The 26,896-nt window shown below is 31.6% G+C and overlaps 1 protein-coding gene across 2 annotated transcripts; it reads right to left on the bottom strand.

Moving 5' to 3' along the window:
* Positions 1 to 7,028: 7,028 nt before the first annotated feature.
* LOC131070116 (endochitinase) lies at positions 7,029 to 8,477 on the bottom strand. Of its 2 annotated transcripts, none has more exons than XM_058005635.2 (3): positions 8,129 to 8,477; positions 7,867 to 8,014; positions 7,029 to 7,773 (listed from the first exon to the last, which is right to left on the bottom strand). In XM_058005635.2, the coding sequence occupies exons 1-3, from the start codon at positions 8,412 to 8,414 to the stop codon at positions 7,398 to 7,400; spliced, it is 810 nt and encodes a 269-aa protein (XP_057861618.1). In that variant the 5' UTR covers positions 8,415 to 8,477; the 3' UTR covers positions 7,029 to 7,397. The 2 variants fall into 2 exon arrangements, with proteins under 2 accessions (XP_057861618.1, XP_057861619.1); XM_058005636.2 differs by having other exon boundaries at positions 7,029 to 7,770; positions 8,129 to 8,475.
* Between the last annotated feature and the right edge of the window lie 18,419 nt (positions 8,478 to 26,896).

Genomic DNA, 26,896 nt, shown 5'->3' with positions numbered 1-26,896 from the left:
GGGTCAGTTTTTGGAGAGTGATTTTTTGGTTGGAAAATTTTTGATTATGGGAAAGGGTTTTCTAGAAAGTTTTGTAAGCTATAATGTGTTGCAACCTTTGAGGATTTATTCGTCCTATTTGTAATTGCATGTAGTAGAAATTAATTTCAATCAGTAATATATAAATCTGTTGTTCTCTTTTGTTGTGTTTTTCTAAGTCTCAGGATCTGCCCTCATTACAAGTGGGGTTAAAAAGACAAACCACTCAATCACTTTAGTACTCCACAGAGAGGAAAGTGATGTTGTTTCATTGTCTCCTTTCTTATAGCTAAATTGAGGGATGAAAATCCTCTCTATGAAGGGAGATAAGATTCAAAAAGGATCAAGGAGGTATGCATCTTCTCTAAAAGAGATTAGCTCAAAAATTACACATGGGCAACTACTCATTGTTTTGTCATGGATAAAATTATTAGTTTTAAAAATTTATCTGACACCAGTTTTAAAAATTAAGGTAGAAAAAAATTGTAGCCACTAACATGATACTATAAATAAGTGGTAGTCTTTAAATTGACTAAAATGTTCTAAAAATTGTTAGTGTGGATTTAAAAATAGCTTATCATGGTTTTGATCAAAAGTAGTGCTTTTGTCACTTTAGCCCAAAATAGAAAGGGCACCAAAATAATTTTATTTTTTTAAATGATCAAGATAGATGGGCTACTCTAATGCTTGGGATTGGAGCCTAATATCATATAAAAGTGAAAAAAGAAGTGAAGTCATGAATTGGTTATTTGAGTAAGAAGCACAAAACAATGGGTACAAACACAAAATCACAATTTGATTTATAAGGCATATAAGAAGGATGGGGATAATAAAACATTGTATACCTCTTCTTGTAATAGATGTTTAGTAATCCATAAGATAGGGCTACAATTTTGACATCTATCAAACTAAATTTTTCCTCCCAAATTAAAAAAATTATAAAAATAAAAAAGAAGGTAATATATTTAATTATATTTATTGGGATGATCCCACAATACTGGGTACAGTTTTTGGCCAAACTTGACATTGAAATTAACATTTTGCACCAGATCTTTACTTTCTAACACTTATAGCAACTAAACCATTAAGAATTTGAAGATGAAATAAACTACTAATTTGTGAGACTTTTCATATAGATTCTAAATATATATTTTTTTAAATAACTAGAAATGAATCGTTCCTATTGTTATGTAACTTTTAATAAATTAATATTTACAGTTTTCAACATTTTTCAGAAGTGACATTTATTTTGTAATGCATAACATTTTTATAGAAAGAAGGAAATTCTAATTTTAAAATATAGATTTGTCACACCGATATCTAGTGGATGGATATATTTTCATAATTTTTAATTACATATATTTTTATAAGTTAATTTATAAATTTAGAGTGATTTTAATTTGGACAAAGGTGTATTCTGTAGTGCATTTTTTTTTGTATGCGTTTGAATTAACTTCTTCTTTTTGTGTTGAAATGTGGATATCAATACCTAGGGAAAAGATATTTTTTACAAAAAATTTCTCTATTTTTCAATTTTTTTACATGTGTGAAACACAATTCTTAATGTCCGATGAAAAACCAATATTCAAAAGAAATAAAAACATAAATATATTAATGAAATTAAATATATTTAAAATTATACTATTTGAAAATCTTATAATAAGGACTACATACTTAAAAAAACAAAACTTTTAAATAAATTCATTTGACCCCCCAAAAGCTAATGTAAAGGTGGTTTTTTATTAGCATTTTGATAGGTGCGAAGGAGACTCCATTGCAAGTGTGATTTAAGAGTAGAGATGTTCTATCTAACGAATTTTGATCTATCTCTCTTCAATTAATTACTTCAAATGGGACCTATCAAGGCTTAAATAATTATATTTTCTAAAAAATGTATGATTTTAGCAAAAATCAAGATGCACAAAAAAAGTGTAACCTAGTATTGTGGGATCACCCACTTGCATCTCTACTAATAGAGGAATGGTACCACTAGCAATTATAGCTAACTTTAAACACCCTAATTTCCTTTGAAATGGTACATTAGATTTAAGTGCTTATAGCTATTATTTTGGATTTTGGGTAGTTATGACGAACATTATGGGATTTGTTAAGTATGCAAGGGTTAAAAAAAGGTCATTTTGAGTTGATGTCCCATACTTATTCCCTATTGATCCGTTAATCATTTTCTTTTGACCACCACAAAATTTGAACAATCGATCCAATAATTATGCACAAATACCTCAATAATCGTGTGTTGTTGGTACCAATAAATTTGGCCAATTGTTCTAAATATATTTTTTTTTCATCTATTGGGTATACAATGGACAACTATTGACTCAATAGATAATTTTTTAGTAGGATTTTAATTAGTAAAATCCAATGAATGGTAATTGGAATATGGACGGTAAGTGTACCCATTCCCATAATATTTAAACATAGATTCATTCCAATTTACATTAAATAAAATTTAATTTATAATATTACAATATTTAAATAATTTTTTAGTATTTATAATATAAAACTTCATAAACATTATAAGTTGTCAAATTATTTAATTAATTTAAGATGTAATTACATTTGATAAATTTATCATTTCTATTTAAACTTATTAATTAATGGAAAATCATTTTATTTCATTAGCAAGGCAATTACTCTATTAGAAATGTAGAAATTGCAAAACTAAAAATAAATCCTCTTAAAAGAACACAAGTTATATCAAATATGTTTAAGATGAATAAATAATTTTTTTTATAAATGATATTAAAATTTAGAAATTAAAGAAAGTAAATATAAATCAGTTATAATTGATGAAAAAAATTCTTACATAATCAATTATAAATTGTAAATATTTGATATCATTAAATCCACAACTAGCAATCTCGAGATAATGCAAACAAAGGTTGTAATGGCATCTTAGCATCCTAGGCACGAGTCCTATGAGGGGGGATTAAGCTCTATTTTTAAGGAAGGGTCTCATGAATTTTTCTTTTTTTTGCTACAGAATTATTTGGAATTTTTTACTACTTTTTAGGTTTGTAAATTTAAGCGTGAAAATGGGGTGGGGCTAGAAATTGCTCCATCTACTTAGGGATATCTTATGCCACTTGTCAATCATTTGAACTTTAGAAAGAAAACTAAATTTATTTACCACCAACTTGCTTAAATTTGAGAGTTTAAACTTAAACTAATATACTCCATCTCTATTTTAGGAAGCCACCCTCCATGAGACTCAGCCTCCTGTAAGATTGGGATCAAATTTAAGCCTTGATAGGTGCAAAGTAACTAAAACATTATCTGTTCAATCAAAGAAAATACAGTAGAAACAGTAACTATAAATGCAAAAGCAAGAGCTCACTTTTCTTAGCTCTACGCCACTACAACCCTCATACGATGTCTGGGCAAAGAAAGCAGCGAGCTCTCTTTTCTGAGCGACGTGTAGTGAGGGATGAAGGGCAGAAATTGTATGTAGACACATGCAAGATGACAGAAAGAGTCATCTCCCTTCTTTTTGTCCTGTAATCTGCACCTTACACGTCTGTAATGTCTCTCAATCTCATCTGCACCTTACACTTTACATTCTCCACCGCCACATTGCATTTCCCTTAAAGATTTTATATCATCGCTAGAAGACATTTTAGCAGTCTGATATGGGAGTGGAGTTCTGTCTTTGTCAAAAGTTAAAGGACTGAAGGATATCTATTGTACTAAATTTGTTTAGATTACGATTTTGATAATGTCAAGATTTATAATGTCAAGATTTTACATTCAATAAGATTTGACAATTGATAGATCCATTTAGAATCATTCAACTTTAACAATAAATCAGAAATCAATTGACACATTTCCTTTTTTCCATTAGTAAATCCAAATCCACATATTTTTTTCTACATAAACTTGGTCTTTTCTCACAAGGAGGATGTACATAAGAGATTGAAGCACGTGGCTCTAATTCTAGCGTAGGGTGCTAATAGGATTGAGAGCTTAAGCAGCTGAAGAAGTTTGCAGACTCATGGGATGGTGTTAAGTTTACTGCACCGGCTCTACCTACATTTACAGTTCCAAATTTAACCAGAACATTCCTTGCAAAATTCTAGTCTTTTTCAACATGGTTGCAGATATGAGCAAGGTTTGATGTTAGATTACTGCAAATGATCAAAACATCTTTAATGTTATCCTCAAATCCCCGATCAGCTAGCCTATTTGCTTTACCTGCAATAGGGATAAACCATAACGATTCAATCTACGCTCTTCATGACTATACCATCTCTTAAAATTCATATTAGAAAGTTCACAATAATCTTGAACTTTTTATTCAGCTACAAACTTGCAAGAATGATTATTTTAGATGGTCTATCTATAAGAATAGTTACAAGAATAATAAGAATATGCTTCGAAATTCCATTACAAATTAGTAAATTATATAGCTAGCTAAAAGAAGTGAGTGCATCAATGCAATATTAAAAAGGATTGGTTGGTTAAACTTGCAAATTCATAGTTTCCATCAGCCCCCTCATCTATGAATTGTGCTAGTAAATTCTTAAAACCTATCATCCAAACCTCTTTGCTCATGTTGATACTAGAAATTGCATAGTGCAATGACTATAATAGACAACAGTGTCACCCCGTTGAACATTGAGACCTTTTAGGAAATAAATGTAAGGACAAGGAAAAAAAAAACAATTTGAATACTAACCCTTGGCTAGTGTCATTGTGGTAGAAAAAGTTCCAACAAATTCTTAGAGAAAAACTAGTATTCATTTAGACTTTTATAACTTTCCACCTACGCAACTTGATAAGCTAGTGTGGTATGTAGCTCTTTAACAACTTCTAATTCGAAAGCATTTAAGATAACATTCGACTTAACACAAACTAAAAAATATAGCATTCATTAATTTATCTTTCATTGTTTTGTAAGTTCATTACAAATGAGGATAAGCTAATTTTTATTAAGACAAAGAATTTATGTTGAGCATTCCATTTGCCAAAACAATCACCTTCTACAATCCCATTCAAGTCATTTACATGGCCAAGAAACAAATTTCCAATACTAAGGGATGGGCCTTGTAGAACTATCTCTTGATATGATTTTTGAAAGCATTCAACTAAAAATTTCATGTGGCTTTATTTTATTTTGGGCTATTTAGAACTTTTCCTAATAATCTACAAGTCTAGATTGCTAAATGATAAATTCCCACACGCATTACCCAATTATTTTATAGAAAGAGTATTCAAATCATAAATTTAATCTAAAAATTGTAATTATTAATAGTAAATTACATGGTTTTTCCATGATTATTTGTATACATGATGCTCTACATTTTTTCTTGACGTTAAAAGTTTTATTACCTAGAAAATATTATTTTTGTAACATTAATAGTTGAGTTGTAGACTTAAAATCCTCAAGGTGAAATTTGGACCATTATAATTTTCTTCATTTGAATGAGTATCATATTGAAGAGTCTAGTTTCATTGGGAAGCTCTAGTGTTTGAACATCTTTCAAGCTTTAAACTCTTGGATTTGAGATGACTTCAAGACTAGCATCAAGCGCTAAGGATGAGCTTCATATTGCAAACTTTTAGCTATTGAGAGTTTAAAGGCCTTTTGAGCTTCCCCATTAAGGCTATTTGGTTTAAGTTCCTTTGATCTTGTAGTAAAACAAATATATACATTTTGACCAAAGATAAAAAATATTTCATAGTTAAGTTTAAAATATCATCCCATATTTGTCCCTACAATAGGGTTTAATTTTAGTATGCATACCTACTAAAATATTTTAAAATTATATAATGATTAATCACCTCAATTCAAAAAGAATACTTGCAAAATTTATTTTTAGGAAACAAGGATAAATGCATTGACTAAGAATCCAAAAAAACATTATAAACCAGCTTCCAAAGGTAATAGCTATCACTAAAGCCCATAAGGATAAAAATCCATGGATGTTTTCGACGAACCCACAACCTCAAGGAACTAAGGAAAAACATGAAACCAACAAAACAAAAAATCTTTAAGAAATATAAACTATAATAATCAAACTGTGATCAACATTAGAGGCCCATTTTCTCAAATAGTCTACAACGATGTTATGTTCTCTAGGAATATGGATAAAAGAGATGAAATTAAAGTTTCACAACCTGCAGAGAATTTACTAACAAAAAAAACCAACCTCCAAGAAGACTCATAAAATTTCTCATTTTTCAAAAGAGAGACAAAATAATGAAATCCATCACACATATTGTTATCCTTTAACCTAGCACACATTTAGAGCAACAATGATGACCTAGGCCTCCATTTGATCATTAGAGTCAAACCTCGTAATAAGGGAGAAAAAGAAGTGAACCAGGTATGAATCAATTCTAAAGGTTGTACTTATTATAAACTATAGTAATAATATCAAATCAGATCGTTACAATATTTAAATAATTTAATAGCTTTAATCTTAAACTTTATAATAATTACAAATAATCAAATCATTTAATTATCTTAAGGCATAATTACATTTGATAAATTTATCAAATCAAAGGGGTGATGTAGTTGGTTAAGGACTTTGGGTTCGTCTCATGTAGGTCCCAAGATCAATTCTCTCAACCTTGAGCTATCTAGTGGTCGACTTATTTGGGCCTAGATGGTCACCTCGAAAGAGTGTAGGAGGTCTCGCCTTCTCAATGGACTAACATATCAATTCTTCTTGATTACAAAAAAAAAATTGATAAATTTATCATTTTTAAACCTATCTAAACCAGAAGTCTAGTAACAAATCAATTATAGATTGTGAAAATCCGATATCATTGATTTATCATTTATGGTTAAAATTATTTTATTTATGAAAATCACTTTATTTCCTTAACAAAGTAATTACTCCACTAAAAATGTTTAATTATAAAATACAAAACTAAAAAATGAAGCCTATGAAAAGATTAAATTATAACAAAACTGTATAAAATAATAATAATAATCACAAATAATCAATAGAATTTAAAATTAAAGAAACAAAAACTCTTACACAATCTAATTCAAAAATATAATTACCATAATTATTATAAATTATTGAAAAATTTCTTACATAATCTAATTCAAAAACAATTACCATAATTACTATAAATTAATAGTCTGGAGATAACTATAATAAGGAGCGAATACAGAGGAGGTCTGTAATCGTATTTAGCATCCTCATAAATTAGATTGGCGAAACATTATCTGTCCAATCAGAGAAAGTACAGAAGAAACAGGAATTATAGATGCAGAAAAAGCAAGACCGTCATGACTTCTTGGTGTAAAGTTAAGAGTGAGTCCTATAGCTCTCTCTACGCCACTCCAATCCACCTTATTAGACATAGTTAAGAGTCATTAGGTATTTATTAGGTATTATCTTTGGAACTCAATTCCCATAGGGTTTCTGGTTGTAGCAGTCCAGATTAGGCCCGTAGCTCACTCCCAATAAATCACAATACCTCTTGAAGAACCCTATGCGATCCTCCATCTTGGCGTTGGATCCACTTCCACATTCAAGCCCTCCATTGATGATATTTGTGGTCATTCCGTATCCGGCAACTCTGCCTGCCGCATTATCGCTGCCCGATGGCGTCCATCTGCCCGTCATGACATCATGGCTCGACGGTTTGGGAGACTGCGCAGTCATCCAAAACCAGATCGCCGTCTTGAACGAGATTGTGGGGTCTCGAGCAACAATATCTGGGTCGTTCAGTCCGTCGAAGCCTATTGCCTTCCCAGCCGCTATATAATTATAGTTCTTGCTCAATACCCACAATATATGTAATTTAGAATACACACAATATAGAAGCAGAATGTCTTTAGTCTGTTAGAATGAAATGAGATAAGAGGCCTACCATGATAGCTGGATGGGTCCTCGACCATAATATTGCTTTCCGGCAGCGCAAGGAGCCTGCTGTGAGTTACAGTGATCTCCGCCTGCTTTCTCTGTGAGGAAGCAGTACCCCCAAGCGTATGGACCATCTGGCGCAGTTGCCCACCCACCTGTTCATACGCTTGCTTGTATATGTTAACATCAATCTAGCTTTAACAAACTGCAATTAATCGATAGGCTATGAATAATACGTTAGGAAACATTTTTAAAATGCAATTAATTACCGGTGGTTTCATGCGATGTTTGGGCGAAGAAAGCAGCGAGGTCTCTTTTCCGAGCAGCTAGGTCACCGGTGGTTCCGAAGCCGTTGAAGGCATTGGCTGCTGCAATGAAGGCATTGTAATTGTAGAAGTTGTTCCCTGCGCAACCCGCATCGTTTCTGTGCTTGAGCATTTGATTGAACACATTTTCAGTAATAATGGAGGCCGTTCCTTGTCCAAATGCAGGGGTGCCCAGTACAACCAAAGCTACTACTATTACTGAATAAACCCACATCCTAACCTTGGCCATTCTTAGACTATTCGATGTGCTTGCTCAGGATGATAAAAAAAACTCTCATATTTATAGAATTTAGAGGAAGATTTCCAGTGCCCTCTTAGATGACGTACAGATTTTCAAGTCCAAAGCACGTTTAGGCGACTTGACTGTAGACCATTTCCTTCTATCTAATTACGCGGAAAGTGGTCGCTCTATGATAAGGAGCGACGTACAGCGAGGAATGAAGGACGAAACTGTCTATAGACCGATGGAAGACGATAGGAACCTTCATCTCCCTTCTTTTTGTCCTCTAATCTGCACCTTACACGTCTGTAAAGTTTCTCAAATTCATCTGCACCTTACATATCAAACGAAATTACTGGATGAACAGTGGACATGGAGTCAAATGAACAGGTGAGATGATTTCGATTATCTTGCAGGGGCTAGGAAGCATTTCCAACCGTCGATTGTTCACATCAGGTCATCCATCTCAGATAAGAGATACTTTTGGCGTAAAGATATTTTGACAATCTTATATTTGACAATCTTATATAAAAGTTCGAGTCTTTGATTGAAATATCTTTGGTTGAAAGTCAAGGATTAAAGGGTATCCATTTCATCAAATTAGTTTGGGGCATGATAAAAACTTCATTACTTATGATGTCAGGGTCTTGCATTCAACAAGACTTGATGACTGATTGACTCAATTAGAACCATTCAACTTCAATAATTTTACAAGGCCTGTCCATTAGTATTGGAAATTTGTTTCTTGGCTATGTAAATGAGTACAATAGAATTTCAAGGGGTGAGTGTTTTAGCACATGGAATTTGTCTTAAGAAAAATCAAATTCTCTTTATTTATGGTAAATTTGTAAAACAATAAAAGATATTGATGAATGCTATATTTTTTAATTTGCAATTAAGTCATATATTATCTAAAAAAATTCAATTAAAAATTGTTAAAGAGCTACAAACCACACTAACTTATTAAGTTGGATTGGTGTGAAAGTATAGAAGTCTAAATGGTTACTAATTTTTCTATATAGATTTTTTTTTTTTTTTTTTCTTTTGCAATCATAATAACACTAGCCAAGTGTTAGTATTCAAAAAGTTTTTTTTTTCCTTGCCATCACGTTTATTTCATATGAAGTATTGATGTTCAAGAGGGTGACACTATTTGCTATCATAGCCACTTGCTATCATAGCCACTGCACTATGCAACTTCTACTATCAACATAAGCAAGGAGATCTGAATGGTGTGTTTTGAGAATTTACTACCACAATTCATGGATAAGGGGGCTGATGGAAACTATGGATTTGGTGTTGTCTGTGATCTCTTGTTTGCAAGTTTAACCAATTAATCCTTTTTAATATTTCATTGTTTCCTTTTTGATTCATTTTTGTTAATTAGTTTTTATTGAGATGCACTCACTTCTTTTGGCTAGCTATAGAATTTACTGATTTGTAATGGAGTTTTAAAGTATATTCTTATTATTCTTGTGATTATTCTTATTGATAGACCATGTAACTTAATTACCGTCGAAAGTTTGTAGCTGAATAAAAAATTCAAGATTATTAAAAACTTTCTAATATGAATTTTAAGAGATGGTATGGTCATGAAGAACATAGATTGAATTGTTATGATTTATCGTTGCTGCAAGTGAAGCAGATAGGCTAGCTGATCTGGAATTTAGGGATAACATTAGAGATGTTTTTGATCATTTGTAATCTAACATCAAACCTTGCTGATTTCTGCAACCATGTTGAAAAGACTAGAATTTTGCAAGGAGTCCTCTGGTCAAACTTGGAACTGGAATTGTAAGTAAAGCTGGTGCAGCAAACTTAACACCATCCCAAGAGTTTATAAACTTCTTCTGCTGCTTATCCCAATCTTATTGGCGCCCTGCGTTAGAATTAGAGCTAAGAGAAAAGCTCAAGTTTACAATGTGGATTTGGGTTTGCCAATGGAAAAAAGAAAAATGTGTCAATTGGTTTCTAATTATTGTTAAAGTTGAATGATTCTAAATGGATCTATCTATAATCGAGTCTTGTTGAATATAAAATCCTGACATCATAAATCCTTAGATCATCGAAATCGTAACCTAAACAAATTTGATACAATAATTACTCTTTAATCCTTAACTTTCAACCAAAAGAATTTCAAAACAGCAGGACTCCGCTCCCATATCAGACTGCTAAAATGTCTTTTATCGATGATATAAAATCCTGAAGGGAAATGTAATGTGGCGGTGTAGAATAGAAAGCGTAAGGTCAGATGAGTTTGAGAAACATTACAGATGTGTAAGGTGCAGATTAGAGGACAAAGAGAAGGGAGATGACTATTTCTGTCATCTTGCATCGGCCTAGACACAATTTCAGCCCTACACGTCGCTCTCTATCATAGAGCGCCTTCTTAGGCTAATTTCGAAGGAAGAATTTGGTCTTGAAAAACTGCAGGTCATCTAAGAGGGTGCTGGAAATCTTCCTCTAAATTCTATAAATACGAGAGTTTTTACTCGTAATTAGCATCCTGAGCAAGCAGGCCAAGGTTAGGATGTGTGTTTGTTTAGTAATAGTAATAGCTTTGGTTTAACTGGGCATTCCTGCAATATCTGGCCAAGGCGTGGCTTCCATTATTACTAAAGATGTGTTCAATCGAATGCTACAACCAGACACCCTTTCCCAACTGAGTTCTAAAGATGAAGTGGAGGATTGGAGTGGCGTAGAGCTATAGGACTCTTTCTTAAAGTGAGTTCTTGCTTTTGCTGCAGTTATAGTTTCTGTTTCTACTGTATTTTCTTTGATTGGACAGATAATGTTTTAGTTATTTTGCGAGCAATCAAGGCTTAAATCTGATGCCAATCTTCTTTATGAGGATGCTAATATTAGCTGTTAGTACTGTGTTATCTGGTTGTGGATTTAATGATATCAAATATTTACAATTTATAGTGATTAATTTATGTTTTTGAATTAGATTATATTAGTGTTTTTTCCCATGGTTACTAATTTATATGTACTTTCTTTAATTTTTAAATTTATATATTATTTATAACTTTTTATTTATTCATCTTAAACATATTTGATTTAAGTTATTTTTTTAAAAAGGTTTTATTTTTAGTTTTACAATTTCTATTAAGACATTTCTAATAGAGTAATTACATTGCTAAGGAAATAAAATGATTTTCTAAAGTTTAAACAAAAATGATAAATTTATCAAATATAATTATATCTTAAATTAATTAAATAATTTGACAATTTGTGATTATTACAAAGTTTTATATTGCAGCTATTAAAAACTTATTTAAATATTGTAATATAATAAATTAGATTCTATTTAATATATATTGAAATGAATCTATGTTTAAATATTAGGAGAAGGGGCCCAGTTCCTATCTGTGTTCCTATTAGCATTCATTAAATTTTATGAATTAAAAGTCGACTAAAAAAGCATCTATTGAGCTAATAGTCCGCCAAAGTAGATGAAAAAAAGAAGTATTTAGAACAGTTGTGCAAATTAACTGGTACCGACAACACATAGTTATCGAGGCATTTGTGCATAATTATTGAATCAATTTTGCTAATTTTGTGTTGCTAAAAAAAATGATTAACAAGGCAATAGGGAATGTGTATGGTACATCAATTCAAAATGACCATTTTTTGAACCTTGCATTCTCAAAAAATCCCACAATGTTTGTCATAACTTCCTAGAATCCAAAACAATAGCTATAAGCACTTAAGTCACATATGACCCCTTCTTGGGCCCCCTGTGGCTTATATAGGCCCCCCTTTTTGCCCTCCTACTATTCTTTTCTCCATCCTTTCGCTTTCTCATCCAAAATTCTTCTTGCCTTCTATCATTTCATTTCTCACCTTATCTTCTCACTTTCTTCTTTTCAAGAATTTATCAAAAACTTTGAAATTTTCTGATTAAATTTTTGAGGGGGCATACATCACCTGCATCTTTACATTGGGACATGTTTCTTCATCTTTTACCCACCACCAAGTTTGTTGTTGCATAAAAGAGGGGGGGAAATGTAGACGTCTAAAATTAATGAAATTAAATATTTAATTAATTTAGCCTTCTTACGTAATAAATTTATTTAATTACTTTTATCCTTATTCTTCTCAAAATTATTTAAATTAAATTAATTTTATCACTATAGTCCAATAATTAATTTATCAATAAATTAATTATTTCCCTATTCTTCTAAAGTCATTCAAATCATTATTTCTTCTAAATCTCCCACTAGTTCATTAATCTTAATTAATTAACTTAATCATGTGATTCCTACAAATCACTTCTTCAATCTTCACTTAGCCTATTTAATCCTTCTATAATCATGCTTATCATTATCCTCCAATTTTAAATTCCTTCACTCATTCTCTCTCCTCATGTCACATCCTCCTAACTTTCGCACTTGTATTCTAATCTCTCATTAACCCATCTAATTACCTCTCTTAAGCATTTGCATGCAATCCTAATCCTAAAGATTAGGAGCAAGTCAACCATTTTCCATATATGGTTTGTCCTCTCCACCTTCCAAACCTTAAATGCAACCACTTTGGTCATGTCAAAGGATTTCAAATCCTTTCCACATTCTCATGCCCTTTCTTCCCAAGGAATTTTTAATTCGTTTCCTCCTTTATTATTTCTATGCAATATTCTATTTGGGAATTTTTAATTCCCTTTTCCCTTCCCAAAGAATTTTTAATTCATTTTATTCCTCCAATGTGCCTAGGGATCTCTTCCCCATGCACCTTGAGGAGTGTGGAGACAAGAAATGCCTTTACAAAAAATCTCTTGGTCTCTGCACCTTGTCCTCTCAATCCTTCCCATCACTTTCATTCAATCTCCACCCTCCATTTCAAATCAATCTTAGCTCTTCATTTTGACCTCCTCTAATCTATAAATTGGAGTCTCCTCCCCTCATTTCCAGATCTAATCTTTGTGCAATCTCATGTTGTCATTTTGAGCTTAGAAATCTCCCTTTAGCATCCATATAATACCAAAATCCCTCCATACTTAGCCATTATCATCCATCTTTTCATCCATCATACCATCAAGCCATCAATCTACTTTGTTGTTGGTTAGTGGAGATCATTCCACATCCTAATCTAGGAACCAATCCAAACAAGCAAAGAAAGGGCACATTCTTTGCTTCACCGAAGGTTCAAACCGAGGGAGGAGGCAAGGTATAATCATTTATTTTGCATGTTTCTTGAGTTATTTGGTATATTTATGTTTTTTTAATGCATTTTGATGGATTAAGACTTTTCCTCACCTGTAGATACAAATGAGCTAGTGACATTACATAATAAAAAAATGCTAAAAAAACTAAATGTTCCTATTACACTCAGTATTGCAGTAAATACACAACGTAAACTAGGTATTGCTGATAGTGATGACCAACTTTCCCAAGAGGTGTTACTAAGAAAATGTCAATGTGTAATGCTTACAACAAACCTATGGACCCAAGTTGATCTTGTAAATGAATCTCTTGGAGAGGTCAAAGATATTATATATCCATTGAGATCAAAACCACCAGAACTACCAGCATATGTTACAGTCACATTTTAAAACTATAATGGTCCACCATGGGATGAAACAAATCCAAAAACTATACCAATATAACCAATATCCCGAGGAAATATCGAACACAAATACCACTATCCATGGCATGGACTATCACTATACACAAATTACAAGGACTAACACTAAATAAAAGCACAATTGATATTAATAAAACTGGATGACAAGGCCTCACATTTACAACAATCTTTGGAGTAAAAATGATAAAAAGCCTCTGCATAGAACCTATATTCTCTTTTGAGCGCTATTCAAAGATGAAAAAGAATCGATACAAGATTATTGGAAAGAAAGAATAAGATTGGCTAAAATTGCTCTTGCAATAGAAACTTCAGATAATTATGTAGACATTCTCATAAAGTTCTCTCTTTTTTAATAAAGAAAAATAATTTACAATACCAAGTTTACGTATGTATAATTACTTGTACATACTCATAAAGTTATAGACATCTAATTATTCTCTTTCTTGCTAGAGGTTGCATTCTCATAAAGTTAGAGACTTGTACATTTGTTCCTTCCATCTCAAAGTCACCACAACCTTCCAAAACCCTTCATAATCCCACCCTCAACATAAGGTCAAGATCTCCACCATCCCATGTAAGATCTCCATCATCCCATGTACATCAACTATTACTTTTCTACATCTTTGATCTACACAAGGTCAACACATCCATCACCATGTTTATACACCTTTAATCTTGACAAGGCTAAGGATATTTATAAGCTTCACCATATCCACCCCCATCACTCCATATCCCTTATCCTAACCATATCTTACTTCCACCATCCATTCCTACCTTCAAACTTACTTTTCCTAAGTGTATCCCATCTCCATCCTATCCAAACTCAATAAAGAAGATGATCACCTACAATAGCTCTCCAAAAAGAAAGTTTAGGTATGTACACAAATATCTACCCTTCAAATATTATTTTAGTAATCAAATATAAGACAACTATCATGTGTTTAATGAAAATTATCTTTGTTTGCAAATTAAAGTAGAAATGAAAGAACCTAGAGGAATTGGAATAAGTCAATTATAGAATTTTGGATTATGTACCATATACGCACTTTCTCTTACATAATGCTCCTATACAGGTGTCTTTCAAGTGTATTCTATGTATGAAAGAATATTTTTGTTCAATTAATTATGGACATAAATATTTTAATACAATAATATTATATTTAAATATTATAAAATACAATACATTACCTAGTATTAAATTTTATTTATGTCTTCTCCTGTAAAGACGAAAACCGTTCTAAATTCAATAATAAAATGAAATACTCTTTATTCTTAAATAAACTCATAATTCCTTTAAAAATTCTATTTCATTCCACTTTTTCTTCCATAGCTTCATATGATCATTCCATTTATATCATAACAAACACAAAATTTCTATAAAAGATAAAGATTCTTCATTGAATAAATTGATATAAGTAGTATCTGAATCATACAATACTTAGGCTTTTCAAAATGCCTTAAGTTCAATAACAAAAGAATACAAAGTAAAGGATGCAATGGGTCCTTTGATCTGAAATCCAAGCTATCTTCAATGCAATCTTTAGAATGAAGACAAGAACAAGATTCAGGTGATTTTTCCACCCAACCTTAAAGCTTACGCTTCCCTGAAATTCTTGGTCAATCAAGAATACCCGACCCTGCACGAATTGCTTAGCAAAAAGAATTCGATCTGGTGCATGCTTAGAATAATATATGCATTTTCTATTTTTCAATTCCATTAAGAAACAAGCAAGATTAATTGAGGATGTGGTAGAGTGGATAAATAAATAAATCCATCTATTTCAATGGTCAATCGATTACTCGACTGAGTATAATGCCATGCATAGCAATAAAATATAGTTTGGAATAAGCAAACTCTCTCTCTCTATAACCCACATTTGGCACCCATCCTAGAAGGTAACTTTCCACAAACACAAGCCTATCTAGCTTTGTTCATATGAATCTAGAATAAATATATACAAACGACAATCTTTCATTTTTCAATTCTAGCTTCCTATTTCTCGCATGATAAAAATACAATGTTAAAGAAGACAATCTTTCATTGAATAGAAATAGAGAGAATCAATCTTTCGTTACAACCAATCCTATCTGACAGGAAGCAATCTTTTATGGATAAACAAATATATATCTGAAAAAGAAAACAATCTTTTGCTTGTATCTTTCAAGTAAATCAAAGAAAATAATTAAATATAAGAAGGTGTAACACATGTATGTATCTTTACATAAAAATTGAATAAAAAATGAATACACATTCTTTTATTCAATTATCAAAACATTTAAATAGCGTAATCATTAACTTGCATTCTATTTCTTATTGTTTCAAATTTCCACGTTTATATCACCCAAGTTCTCTATCTTTCCATGTGTTTTGGTTTGTCTACCTCTATTCTCGAATAACATATTTAGTTTGATACTATTTTGTGGTCTTTCATGATTTATGAATTCAACTAAATAATTTTACTAATTTTCCATAACAACATTTAACATGATGAAAATTCATAATGCACATACCTATATGGCTTTTCAAATGAGATACCTAATAATCATCTTAATGCAAGGATCAAATTAGGGAGTGTAACTCTTTTCTTCACGAAATCAAAATAAGGTTCAATATTTAATAATTCATTATCCTAATATTTCATCTTCTTTGTGGTTTAAATTCAAAGTTTATAATGCACAAACACTCTTTATCCCCTTGCTTTGTTTCTGGAGGATTTTGTGATCTAATTTCTATGAATTACACTATGTTTATCAACAAACCTTAAGAAAATATTTCATTTTTTCATCTTTATTTACATGAAAAAATTTTAAAGTAATTTAAACTGGTTTCATATCAGGAAATCGAATATCATGATAATAATTCCTTCATTTCATTATTGTATAAATCTGAACAAAATAGAACATTCTTTTATCTTTTAGATCTCTACAACAAAACATGCTAGAATAGAGCCTACCTCTGGAATATGATCCAAGTCTGTTATGATCACTGATAACTTCTCCCGAAATTGTCTGCAATACATCCAGATTACAATGCTTTTCCCCTCCAGGCTATTCTATCTCATGAGCTCTCTCTTCTCTACTTACTACAATATATTTCCATTCTCTACTCTTTAGTTCTTGTCTTTTATATATTCTCTGAAATTCGACGCTAAATCTGAGATGATCATCGCCAATCTTTTACAACTGGTCGTAATAATCCTAAATCTCCAATACTTTTCTCTTCTACATTCCATTCTCTAATCCTTTGTTGTATGTGTGTCCTTCTCTTCCAATTCGATGGTCTATATATAGTGTTTTAATCTACCTTCTTTCCTATTTTCGGGCCCATCTCTCTTAATGGTGGATTGATTCTAAGTGACACCACACATTTTTAACTGCAGCATCATAGTCCTAGATGGTTTCAAACACTTATGTGTTCTCCATGCAATGATATTCATTATCCCTATTGTTGACACCAAATTTCTCAAGCCATTTAAGTTCTTTATTACCGGTGTTATTATGTGCACTAATTACCACGTAAATCTTCAAACACATCGTGGTGTTCTTTGCAAAATCCATGCTCATCTCAAACACTTCATCGTGGTTAATATTCCTTGCAAAATTCATTTTCATTTAAAAAATGACAAGTCTATTTGACGCATGCTAGATTTATTATCACCTCCTTGCAAATTGGCACCAAGTTATAGTGGCATTTAAGTCTTATGCCAAGTCGACTTTACTAGTAACGACTTCCATATAACATGCAAAGTTTATTAAATTAACTTCTTATGTGACACCACACTTCACATGTCGTTCAAAGATATTAATATCAGTGGGTTTATGTGGGCTGGTAACCCACGACTTTCACCACATCCTGCATTGTCCATAGCTCGGTCGACGTGGACAAAGGAAACTAAATCTGCAACATGATCGATAAGGAAAGTAAAAAAGGGAGGAGGAGTGGTCGGTGCCCTCCCTATAAATATAGGGAGTGGTTGATATTACTATTGATCTCCCTCATTTAACATTTACTTTGCATTAAATAAACCGCCAACCCTTTCGGTTATTATGTTTTCAATTAATTCGATTTTGATGTTTATATTTATATATATATTTATATTTATATATATAAATATAAATAATGACTTTTCATAAAACAAAATAATTTAATTTCAACAATATATTTACATATATAGTAATTACATATGTATATAATCAAATGAAATTTCACAAAGCAAAAATAATCAAATTTCATAAATAATCAAATATGTTTTTATATATCATAATTACATACGTATATACATGTATATGATCGAATCATTATTTGAACTCATATACATATATAAACGTATAATGAATATATATATCTATATATATATATATATATATATATATATATATACACTAGTAAATTAATTAATATATTGTTTCACCCATTCACACATATCTGCATAAAAAGAACATATAAACATATGGTCAATATTCATTTTTAAATCATTAACAATTTAAATCTCTTTTAACAATAAAGCATAATATTTCACAATCACGAACATAATATTTAACTAGAATGTAAAGACGAAAATCGTTCTAACTTCAATAATAAAATGAAATACTCTTTATTCTTAAATATACTCATAATTCCTTTAAAAAGTCTATTTCATTCCACTTTTCCTTCCATATCTTCATTTGATCATTCCATTTATATCATAATAAACATGAAATTTCTATAAAAGATAAAGATTCTTCATTCAATAAATCGATATAAGTAGTATCTCAATCATACAATACTTAGGCTTTTCAAAATGCCCTAAGTTCAATAACAAAAGAATACAAAGTAAAGGATGAGATGCGTCCTTTGATCTGCAATCCAAGCTATCTATAATGCAATCTTTAGAATGAAGATGAGAACAAGATTCAGGTGCTTTTTCCACCCAACCTTGAAGCTTACACTTCCCCAAAATTCTTGGTCAATCAAGAATACCCGACCCTGCATGAATTACTCAACAAAAAGAATTTGATAGACAAGATGGAATCTAGTGCGTGCCTAGAATAATACATGCATTTTTTATTTTCTAGTTCCATTCATAAACAAGCAAGATTAATCGAGGATGTGGTAGAGTGGATAAATAAATAAATCCATCTATTTCAATGGTCAATCGGTTACTCGGATGAGTATAATGCCATGCATAGCAATAAAATATAGTTTGGAAAAAGCAAACTCTCTCTCTATAACCCACATTCGGCACCCATCCTAGAATGTAACTTTCCACAAACACAAGCCTATCTAGCTTTGTTCATATGAATCTAGAATAAATATATACAAAAGACAATCTTTCATTTTTCAATTTGAGCTTCCCATTTCTCGCATGATAAAAATACAATGTTAAAGAAGAAAATATTTCGGTGAATAGAATTAGAACGAATCAATCTTTCATTACAACTAATCCTATCTGGCAGGAAGCAATCTTTCATGGATAAACAAATATATATCTAAAAAGAAAACAATCTTTCGCTTCTATCTTTCAAGTAAATCAAAGACAAGAATTAAATATAAGAAGATGTAACACATGTATTTATCTTTACATAAAAATAGAATAAAAAATGAGTACACATTCTTTTATTCAATTATCAAAACATTTAAATAGTGTAATCATTAACTTGCATTATATTTCTTATGGTTTCGAATTTGCACGTTTATATCGCCCAAGTTCTCTATCTTTCCATGTGTTTTGGTTTGTCTACCTCTTTTCTCGAATAACATATTTAGTTTGATACTAATGGGTTTATGCACAAAGTTGGGTCCCAATCCCACAGAAGTTCATGGGTTGGGAAAAGAGCCCGCTAGAAACAGGTGCCCGATTTTTATGAATCGGGCACCCATTTTGCTTCGGGTGCCCAAGCCATTCAAAAATGGGCGCCCATTTAGCACCAGGTGCCCAAAGCTAAACGGGCCCCCATTTTTGGAATGTATTTTTTTTTTAAAAACCATTTTCCATCATTTTCACTATTTTAAAAGCGAGTAGACGTTTCAGAGGAGCACGGTTACCCATTTTTTTCATCCCAGTTGACCCCCTAGACCATTTTTTACCTCCTTCCAGGTATTTAGTTTTATTTTTTATACTCTGTTTTATTTATTTTTATTAATTTTCATAAAAAATTGTTAATTTATTGTTATTTTTTAATTTTAGTGTTTTAAAGTTTGAAAAACATTTTTTATTTTATTTTATTTCATATTTAAAATATTTTTTAGTTTTTAAATACTGCAAAAAAAATGAATAGTAAAAACCATAGGAAAAAAACAAAAAACAAAAACGTAAATGAACAATAAACATTAGACACAAAAAACAGACAATAAACCCTAAATAGAAAAACTAACACTAAACCCTAGATAGAAAAAAATGAACAATAAACCCTAGAAAATAAATGAACAACAAACCCTAAAAATTTAACAAACAATAAACCCTAATGAAAATCAACAATAAACCCCCCTTCTCTCTCTCACACACACATACACGTTACCATCTATGTCATTACTCTCTCTCTCTCTCTCTCTCAATCTCTCATTATCCCCTCTCTCTCTCACACACACACACACACACACACACACATTACCCTCTCTCTCGCTCTCACACACACACACACATACACACACACACACACACACATTACCCCCCTCTCTTTCTTTCACACATTACCCTCTCTCTATCTCTCAAATTATCTATTCTCTCTCTAACTCGTTGTATCTCAAATTACCTACTCTCCCTCTCTCTTTGTTTTAATCATGCGTAAAAGTATGAATGTTTAAATTTATATTTCTAAATGTTATATTTAATTATAGGATTCTTTTGTAAAAGGTAGATGTTTAATTTATGTTTAAATTGAACTTTAAAATGATAATGAATATGAATGTGTTTTTTTGTGTGTGTGAAAAATAGGGTTCTTAAATTTGATAATTTACTCTAACTATCACTATTAATCCTCACTACTTCCTAACTTAGCCCAATCTCTAAAGATATACTATATATTTACAAACATGATAACATGTCCTTTTCTTTTTTTCTCTCTTTTCTTTATCCTTTTATCTTCCTCTAATAACCAATGCCTCCTTTTATAGTAAATACCCCACTAATAAGAGAGATAAAATGAGAATACAAAACTCCCCATAAAGAAGTAGGTCACGTGCTAATAATGAAAGATTGAAGAAAAAACACGATCCATTACTTGCAAACAACATTTTTTTCCTTTAGGAAGAAATAAATACATTGGTGACTGGAAATGTCATTATATAAGTTGGGTAAATACAAAATTCAAATCTAAATAGACTTGTGTCTCTAAAAAATTCTCAAATATTCACATGTTGGAACAAAATGATGATAAAGAATCTTGTGAGGATCGAAGTAGAATGAGTGCCAAAGATAATATGATGGGTTGCCAATGATGGCATAGCTATCATGAAGAGGATATCAATATCCTCAAAATAATATTTAACATAAGTAATTCTAAACTCCTCAAACAAGGATAATATATTCAAAAGATATGAATCCCAAGTGGTCATGTTTAGAAGGTGATTAATGCCATGCTAGACTAAATTAATTGGGTTTATGGAATTGGTGATAATAATCTAAAATAATAAAAAACATTTAATATGGATATTAGGTCTTGATAGGATGAGTACTTGAAGAATGAGACAAGCCTCTAATTTGTCAAAACATGCAAGACCTATGATATAATAAATTTCCTCTTAAGTATCGCCATCGAAGGGTATGTGATCTTCATCTACAAAGGGAATGAAACAATCTACAATAAGATCCTCTAGGAACAGAGAGATATGAGGGTCTCCATGGATCACCTAAAGTCTATTCCAAAGTGTGTGGGGAAAATCAATATCCAATGCAATACACATAGAATCTTGATCTTGATACTAGATCAAATCACTCCTACATGGTCAATGATGTTACACCAAGATTATATAATTTCTAGTGTTTCTAGTTTAGGTATGAGTCCATACATAAAAGGAAAAGGATTACACCACCTAAAACTTATCAAGATGTCATTTTACAAAAGAATCATAGTTATCCCTTTCTAATTTTACCATAAAAGGATGAATAGAGAAACCTATGATACCTCCTCAAATAAAAAATTAAAAGATCAATAAAATCAATACATATAAAACATATCAAAGAAATTCATCTCATGTAAGATGGTCATTTTCAAGTGCCAAGATGTCCTAGTAAATGACTAGAATGTGAAATCACAAAAAATAAAATATAAAATACGAGGGAATATTCTAGAAAATAATTGTGTGATCTATGAAGATTTATGAACCACCTTTTCAATGCCACATGAAGCATGAAAAAATATGCTCTCTATCAAAATTTACGAAGCTTTAATTTTACATAGCTTGATTTAAGTTAAGAGGACAATAAATCACACTAGTGGCAAATTTAAAAAAAATAAGAATCAAATATAGATCAATATTGGAATCACATTTTGTGGGTTGCGACTTTTAACAAGAAAATACCAATATAAAATTGAATATAAAAAAAATAGAGTTTTTTTTTGTTTTAACTCCTCCAAGAGTAGAGAACCTACTATTTATTCAAGCTTCAACTTAGTGTAGTACTACTAGTTGCGATCACTAAATCATGCAATGATTCTAGCAAAGAACACAACAAAGTAGTACATGTATTGATAAGTTCATAGATATAACTTATGACTTTAATGAATTTAGTTAAAACCAAAAGAGGGTAGTTGAATCGAATCCTATCAAGTTGAAAATATAAAGTGGTAGCCTAATTGATGATAATGGTTAAATATTGCAAGGGTACTAAATTATAATTCCATGGAAGTTACCTTCATTATATAAATCAATGGAGTCATTTTATTCATTATCTATTCTCTCTCTCTCTCTCTCTCATGATTATTTTTATGATTTTGATGGAACTTATACTAATGCATCTTTAGATGTTAAAAAGTATTGTTTGAGTTGCATGGGCATTATGATGTTTTATTTTGTAGAATATTTCTTATACTTTGATTTTAAGTGGATAATATTTCTTAAATGGTGCTTATTATTAAAATAGACCCACCTATTAATAATATTATAGATCTATGTGAGTTTCCTTTTTTTTATATTTAAGTTGGTAAATTGTATTTAATTATAAGTTTTTTTGGAAGGTGAAATGTAAATTAAATAGTAATTGTAAATTTTCATGTTTGTATATATATGCAGATTATTTTCACATAATGGATGAGTTTGAGATAGATGAGCTATTAGGTCTAGCACCACCTCCACCTCCACCTCCACCCAATCAGTTGAGGCAGACAACTAGGATGAATATTGATTCTTTGATTAGAGATATCCATACTATTAGACGTGAGCCTCATCCACCTCCGCAGCTGTTACACCTAATAGATAGTATACAAGGGTTTGTATAGTCTGTACAGGCTTTAGATAGTGAGTTGGATAGCTATCGTAGTTGTCGGAGGGATCGCATGCATTTTACGCTGATGGCCTAACATACAAACAAGTCAATGAATTAAAAATAACAAAAATGGATTTAAAACAATATTTTGTGAACCCTATGATGGGTGAAGAGATAGATCTGAAGAAGCCATGGATCTCAATTCGATGGTGTAGGCACCCAGACATAGCTAGACACTTTTGGGAGTGGTGGTGGATGGTCTTTGACCATCCACCACACTCCAATCATGAGGTCCCGATGTAGTTTTTGAAGAAATTATGGGCCGAATTTGAATTGGGTAAAAATCCCAATTACTTTGATATTAGATCATTTCAGGGGGTCGAGAGAGGCATGCCCCAAGATAGGCCGGGAGCAAAATTGAGCGACAGGGTTAGAAACCATGTGAGCGATAATCCATTGATTCCTCTTCCATCACTAGTTGTTCTAGCACCTGCCCATCATCGAGCAGTGGATTCTGCTCTTGGTTCATTGAGTGCCCTATCGGGCAATTTGATACAACAGTTGCACGAGGTGAGGGTTGCCCCCAGCTAAGCACATGGTTGCACAAGCTATGGGGATGTATGTACGGGTCCATAGAGTGAGGCTGCCCTTGGAGGAGATGGTGATTTTGATGATGCTTATGTTGCCCATGGTGGTTATGATGATGTCGAGGAGGCTGTACATGCTGATGTCATCTCTTCATATGTTGATCTTCTGTGGGCAGACGATGATCAGCCTACAGAGGTACAAATTTATTTATATAATTTACAATGCAATATTAAATTTCTTATATATACACATATGAACCATAACATGAGTCAATTTTTTCTGAACAAAGGATGGATCATACCACGTCATTGAGGAATTGACATCATGTTACCTCGATACCTAGAGATGTTGGTGCCCCATTTATGGTATGCACTTTCATCTAGATACATTTTATTGATATGTACATTTAAAATAAACAATAAATTTTTTAATGTAATGATGTGTATGATATGTTTTTTCAATTTTGTAGGGTGCTTCGTGTAGCACCGAGGTGGGTAGTTCTTCACGTGACCCGTGGACCGCTGAGGCTCAGCCTCATATACCACTAGTATGTTTTTCATCCATTAATTTGAAGTGTTTATATGCTTACTAATTTATGTACAACTTTGATTCATGTTCGTTATTTTTTGCAATTGTAAGCTTCTGGATTGTTTGATGGTGTATCACATGTATGCCTTCGCCCATCAGTTACTTTGCCTACATCACATGTATGCTTTTCTGCGATAAACTTGTAGTCTATATATATACTTTATAATTTATGTATATATATAAGTTTGATTCATGCTTTATATATGTTGTTCAGGTTGATACCACTACCAGTATTGGTATGGCTATGGGATTGAGCCAGATGCACCCATTGACATTGTCATTTGCGGTGATGATTAGAAAAATAATTTCTAATTTGATTATACTGTGTACCTGGCTTTTATAGGGATTATCAAAATTGATGTACAATGTTTTTTTTACAGGACTTGACTACAACCACTTTTCTTGTCCATGATAGTGGACCTCCGCGTACCAGTGAGGGCATTGTAGAGCACAGTCGTATGGTAATTTATTTTAAATTTTTAGTATTTAATTACTTTATAAGTGAATTATGCAAGTAACTTCTTCTCATGTTAAATCTTATTCTCATGTAAAATCTTTTAATAATGTACAAGAGGGTGGAGACACTGATAGTACACACACATAGGATGGTGCATCTCAGGACCACGTGCAGCAGGATGATTCATCTCAGCCACCTTCATGTGGAGTGAAGAGGACTATAGATGAGATGCACGTGAGTTCCTAGATTATATATTTTAGATCATGTCATGTTATTGTATTATGGACTTTTTATGATGACACTTGTTATGTTATCCTGGGACTTGTTATTATGTGATTATATATAGGACTTGTTGTTATGTGATTATATATAGGACTTTTTATTATGTCATTTCATTGCTATTATGATATCAGGTCATGTTATGTGATTTAGCGCACTCTAGTGATTATATATGTGATGTGGTTTTGTTATTATGTTATTTGGACATGTTTTAATGCCATTTCCTTATTATTATTTTTCCAAGACTTGTTAGTATGTCATCAGGAATTGTTATGTGATTATATATAGGACTTTTTATTTATGACTTGTTATGTGATCTATTTATGACTTTATATTTTAACATTGTGATTGATCATCTTATAGTGCAACAGATTATAATTCAATAAAATAATTATTCCAATTTACAATAACATCCTATTCTTAAAATAATAATAAAATCAAGAACTTACAATTAATCTATGAAGAGATTACGGTAAAATAAATATATCATAAAAAATTAGAATTCAATTGTAAGAAATTACAATGTGCACAAAATAACATTAAGAAGAAGATAACTAATACAATGTTGTTTATGAAACCAAAATTGTATCAAATGTAGACAAATACAATGTTAAAGGAACAAAGAAAAACAATTATCATGATTAAATATAAAAGAGTTCACACAAGTAACACAAACTTGCATGCATATAAATTTGATATGAAAATTATAAAAGGATTATTAATTATAAATTAGTCTCATAGTGGAATCCAATAGATTGATCGAATTAAGGCTAACCAAATTATTAGGAAGGTTTGAAGAACATTATTCAATGATTTGCTAAGATTTGTTGTAATAACCCACTTAACTTAATCCAAAAACTCAACTAATTTTTTTTTTTTTAAATATATAAAAATATTGATTTCTTATTCTTAGTTATTCTTATTTATTTATTTTATTCAATCACATTCTCAGGTACATCTATCCAAATGAGATAGGCATCCATCCAACTAGGATGGGAATCTAACCATACGTGTTAGACATCTATCCATACGGGTTAGGCATCTAACCATACGGGTTAGGCATCTGTCCATACGGGATAGGAGGTTTCATCTATCCAATCTAGGATAGGCATCTACCCAAATGGGGTACGCATCTATTCATAAGAATAGGATATGCTCTGGCTAGAGACTTTAGACTCATCGGGACCATCCGGGTCCTGAGCCACTCTCTAAAGACTACACTCCCCTTCTAGGAGTGCACCGAGGTCACCGTCCTTAGGAGTATAAAAGTAATTACATAAAAAAGCTTGAGTTTCACCTCAGAATTTGGCCTAAAGCCTCAGGAAGTCAAGCGAATCCATACGAGATTCCTTTTGAGTATGCATTGAATTAATTTTAACCTTTCAATTAATATTTGCACCATTTGATTAAAAGACCAAGGAACTTCGAGAAAAAAACTACTCACAAAATCTTAATCCCCATCCCCGAATGCTTGAGTACAAGGGACAACTTCATCCCTAGACTGCCTACATACCCGTTTCGGCACAGGATCAAGGCATAAAGTATGTAGTTCTGGTTTCTAACTATGGTTTAATGTAAATTGTTTGGTG

Source organism: Cryptomeria japonica, chromosome 1 (assembly GCF_030272615.1).
Source record: "Cryptomeria japonica chromosome 1, Sugi_1.0, whole genome shotgun sequence".
NCBI lineage: Eukaryota > Viridiplantae > Streptophyta > Pinopsida > Cupressales > Cupressaceae > Cryptomeria > Cryptomeria japonica.
Note: the sequence above shows the minus strand (reverse complement) of the source record. Positions and strands in the feature narration are given on the sequence as shown.

Coding starts and splice junctions, on each gene's coding strand:
- LOC131070116 (XM_058005635.2), bottom strand. CDS start 8,414: ATGGCCAAGGTTAGGATGTGGGTTTATTCAGTAATAGTAGTAGCTTTG. Junction 8,015..8,128: donor AACATCGCATGAAACCACCG/GTAATTAATTGC, acceptor GCGTATGAACAG/GTGGGTGGGCAACTGCGCCA. Junction 7,774..7,866: donor GGACCCATCCAGCTATCATG/GTAGGCCTCTTA, acceptor GTGGGTATTGAG/CAAGAACTATAATTATATAG.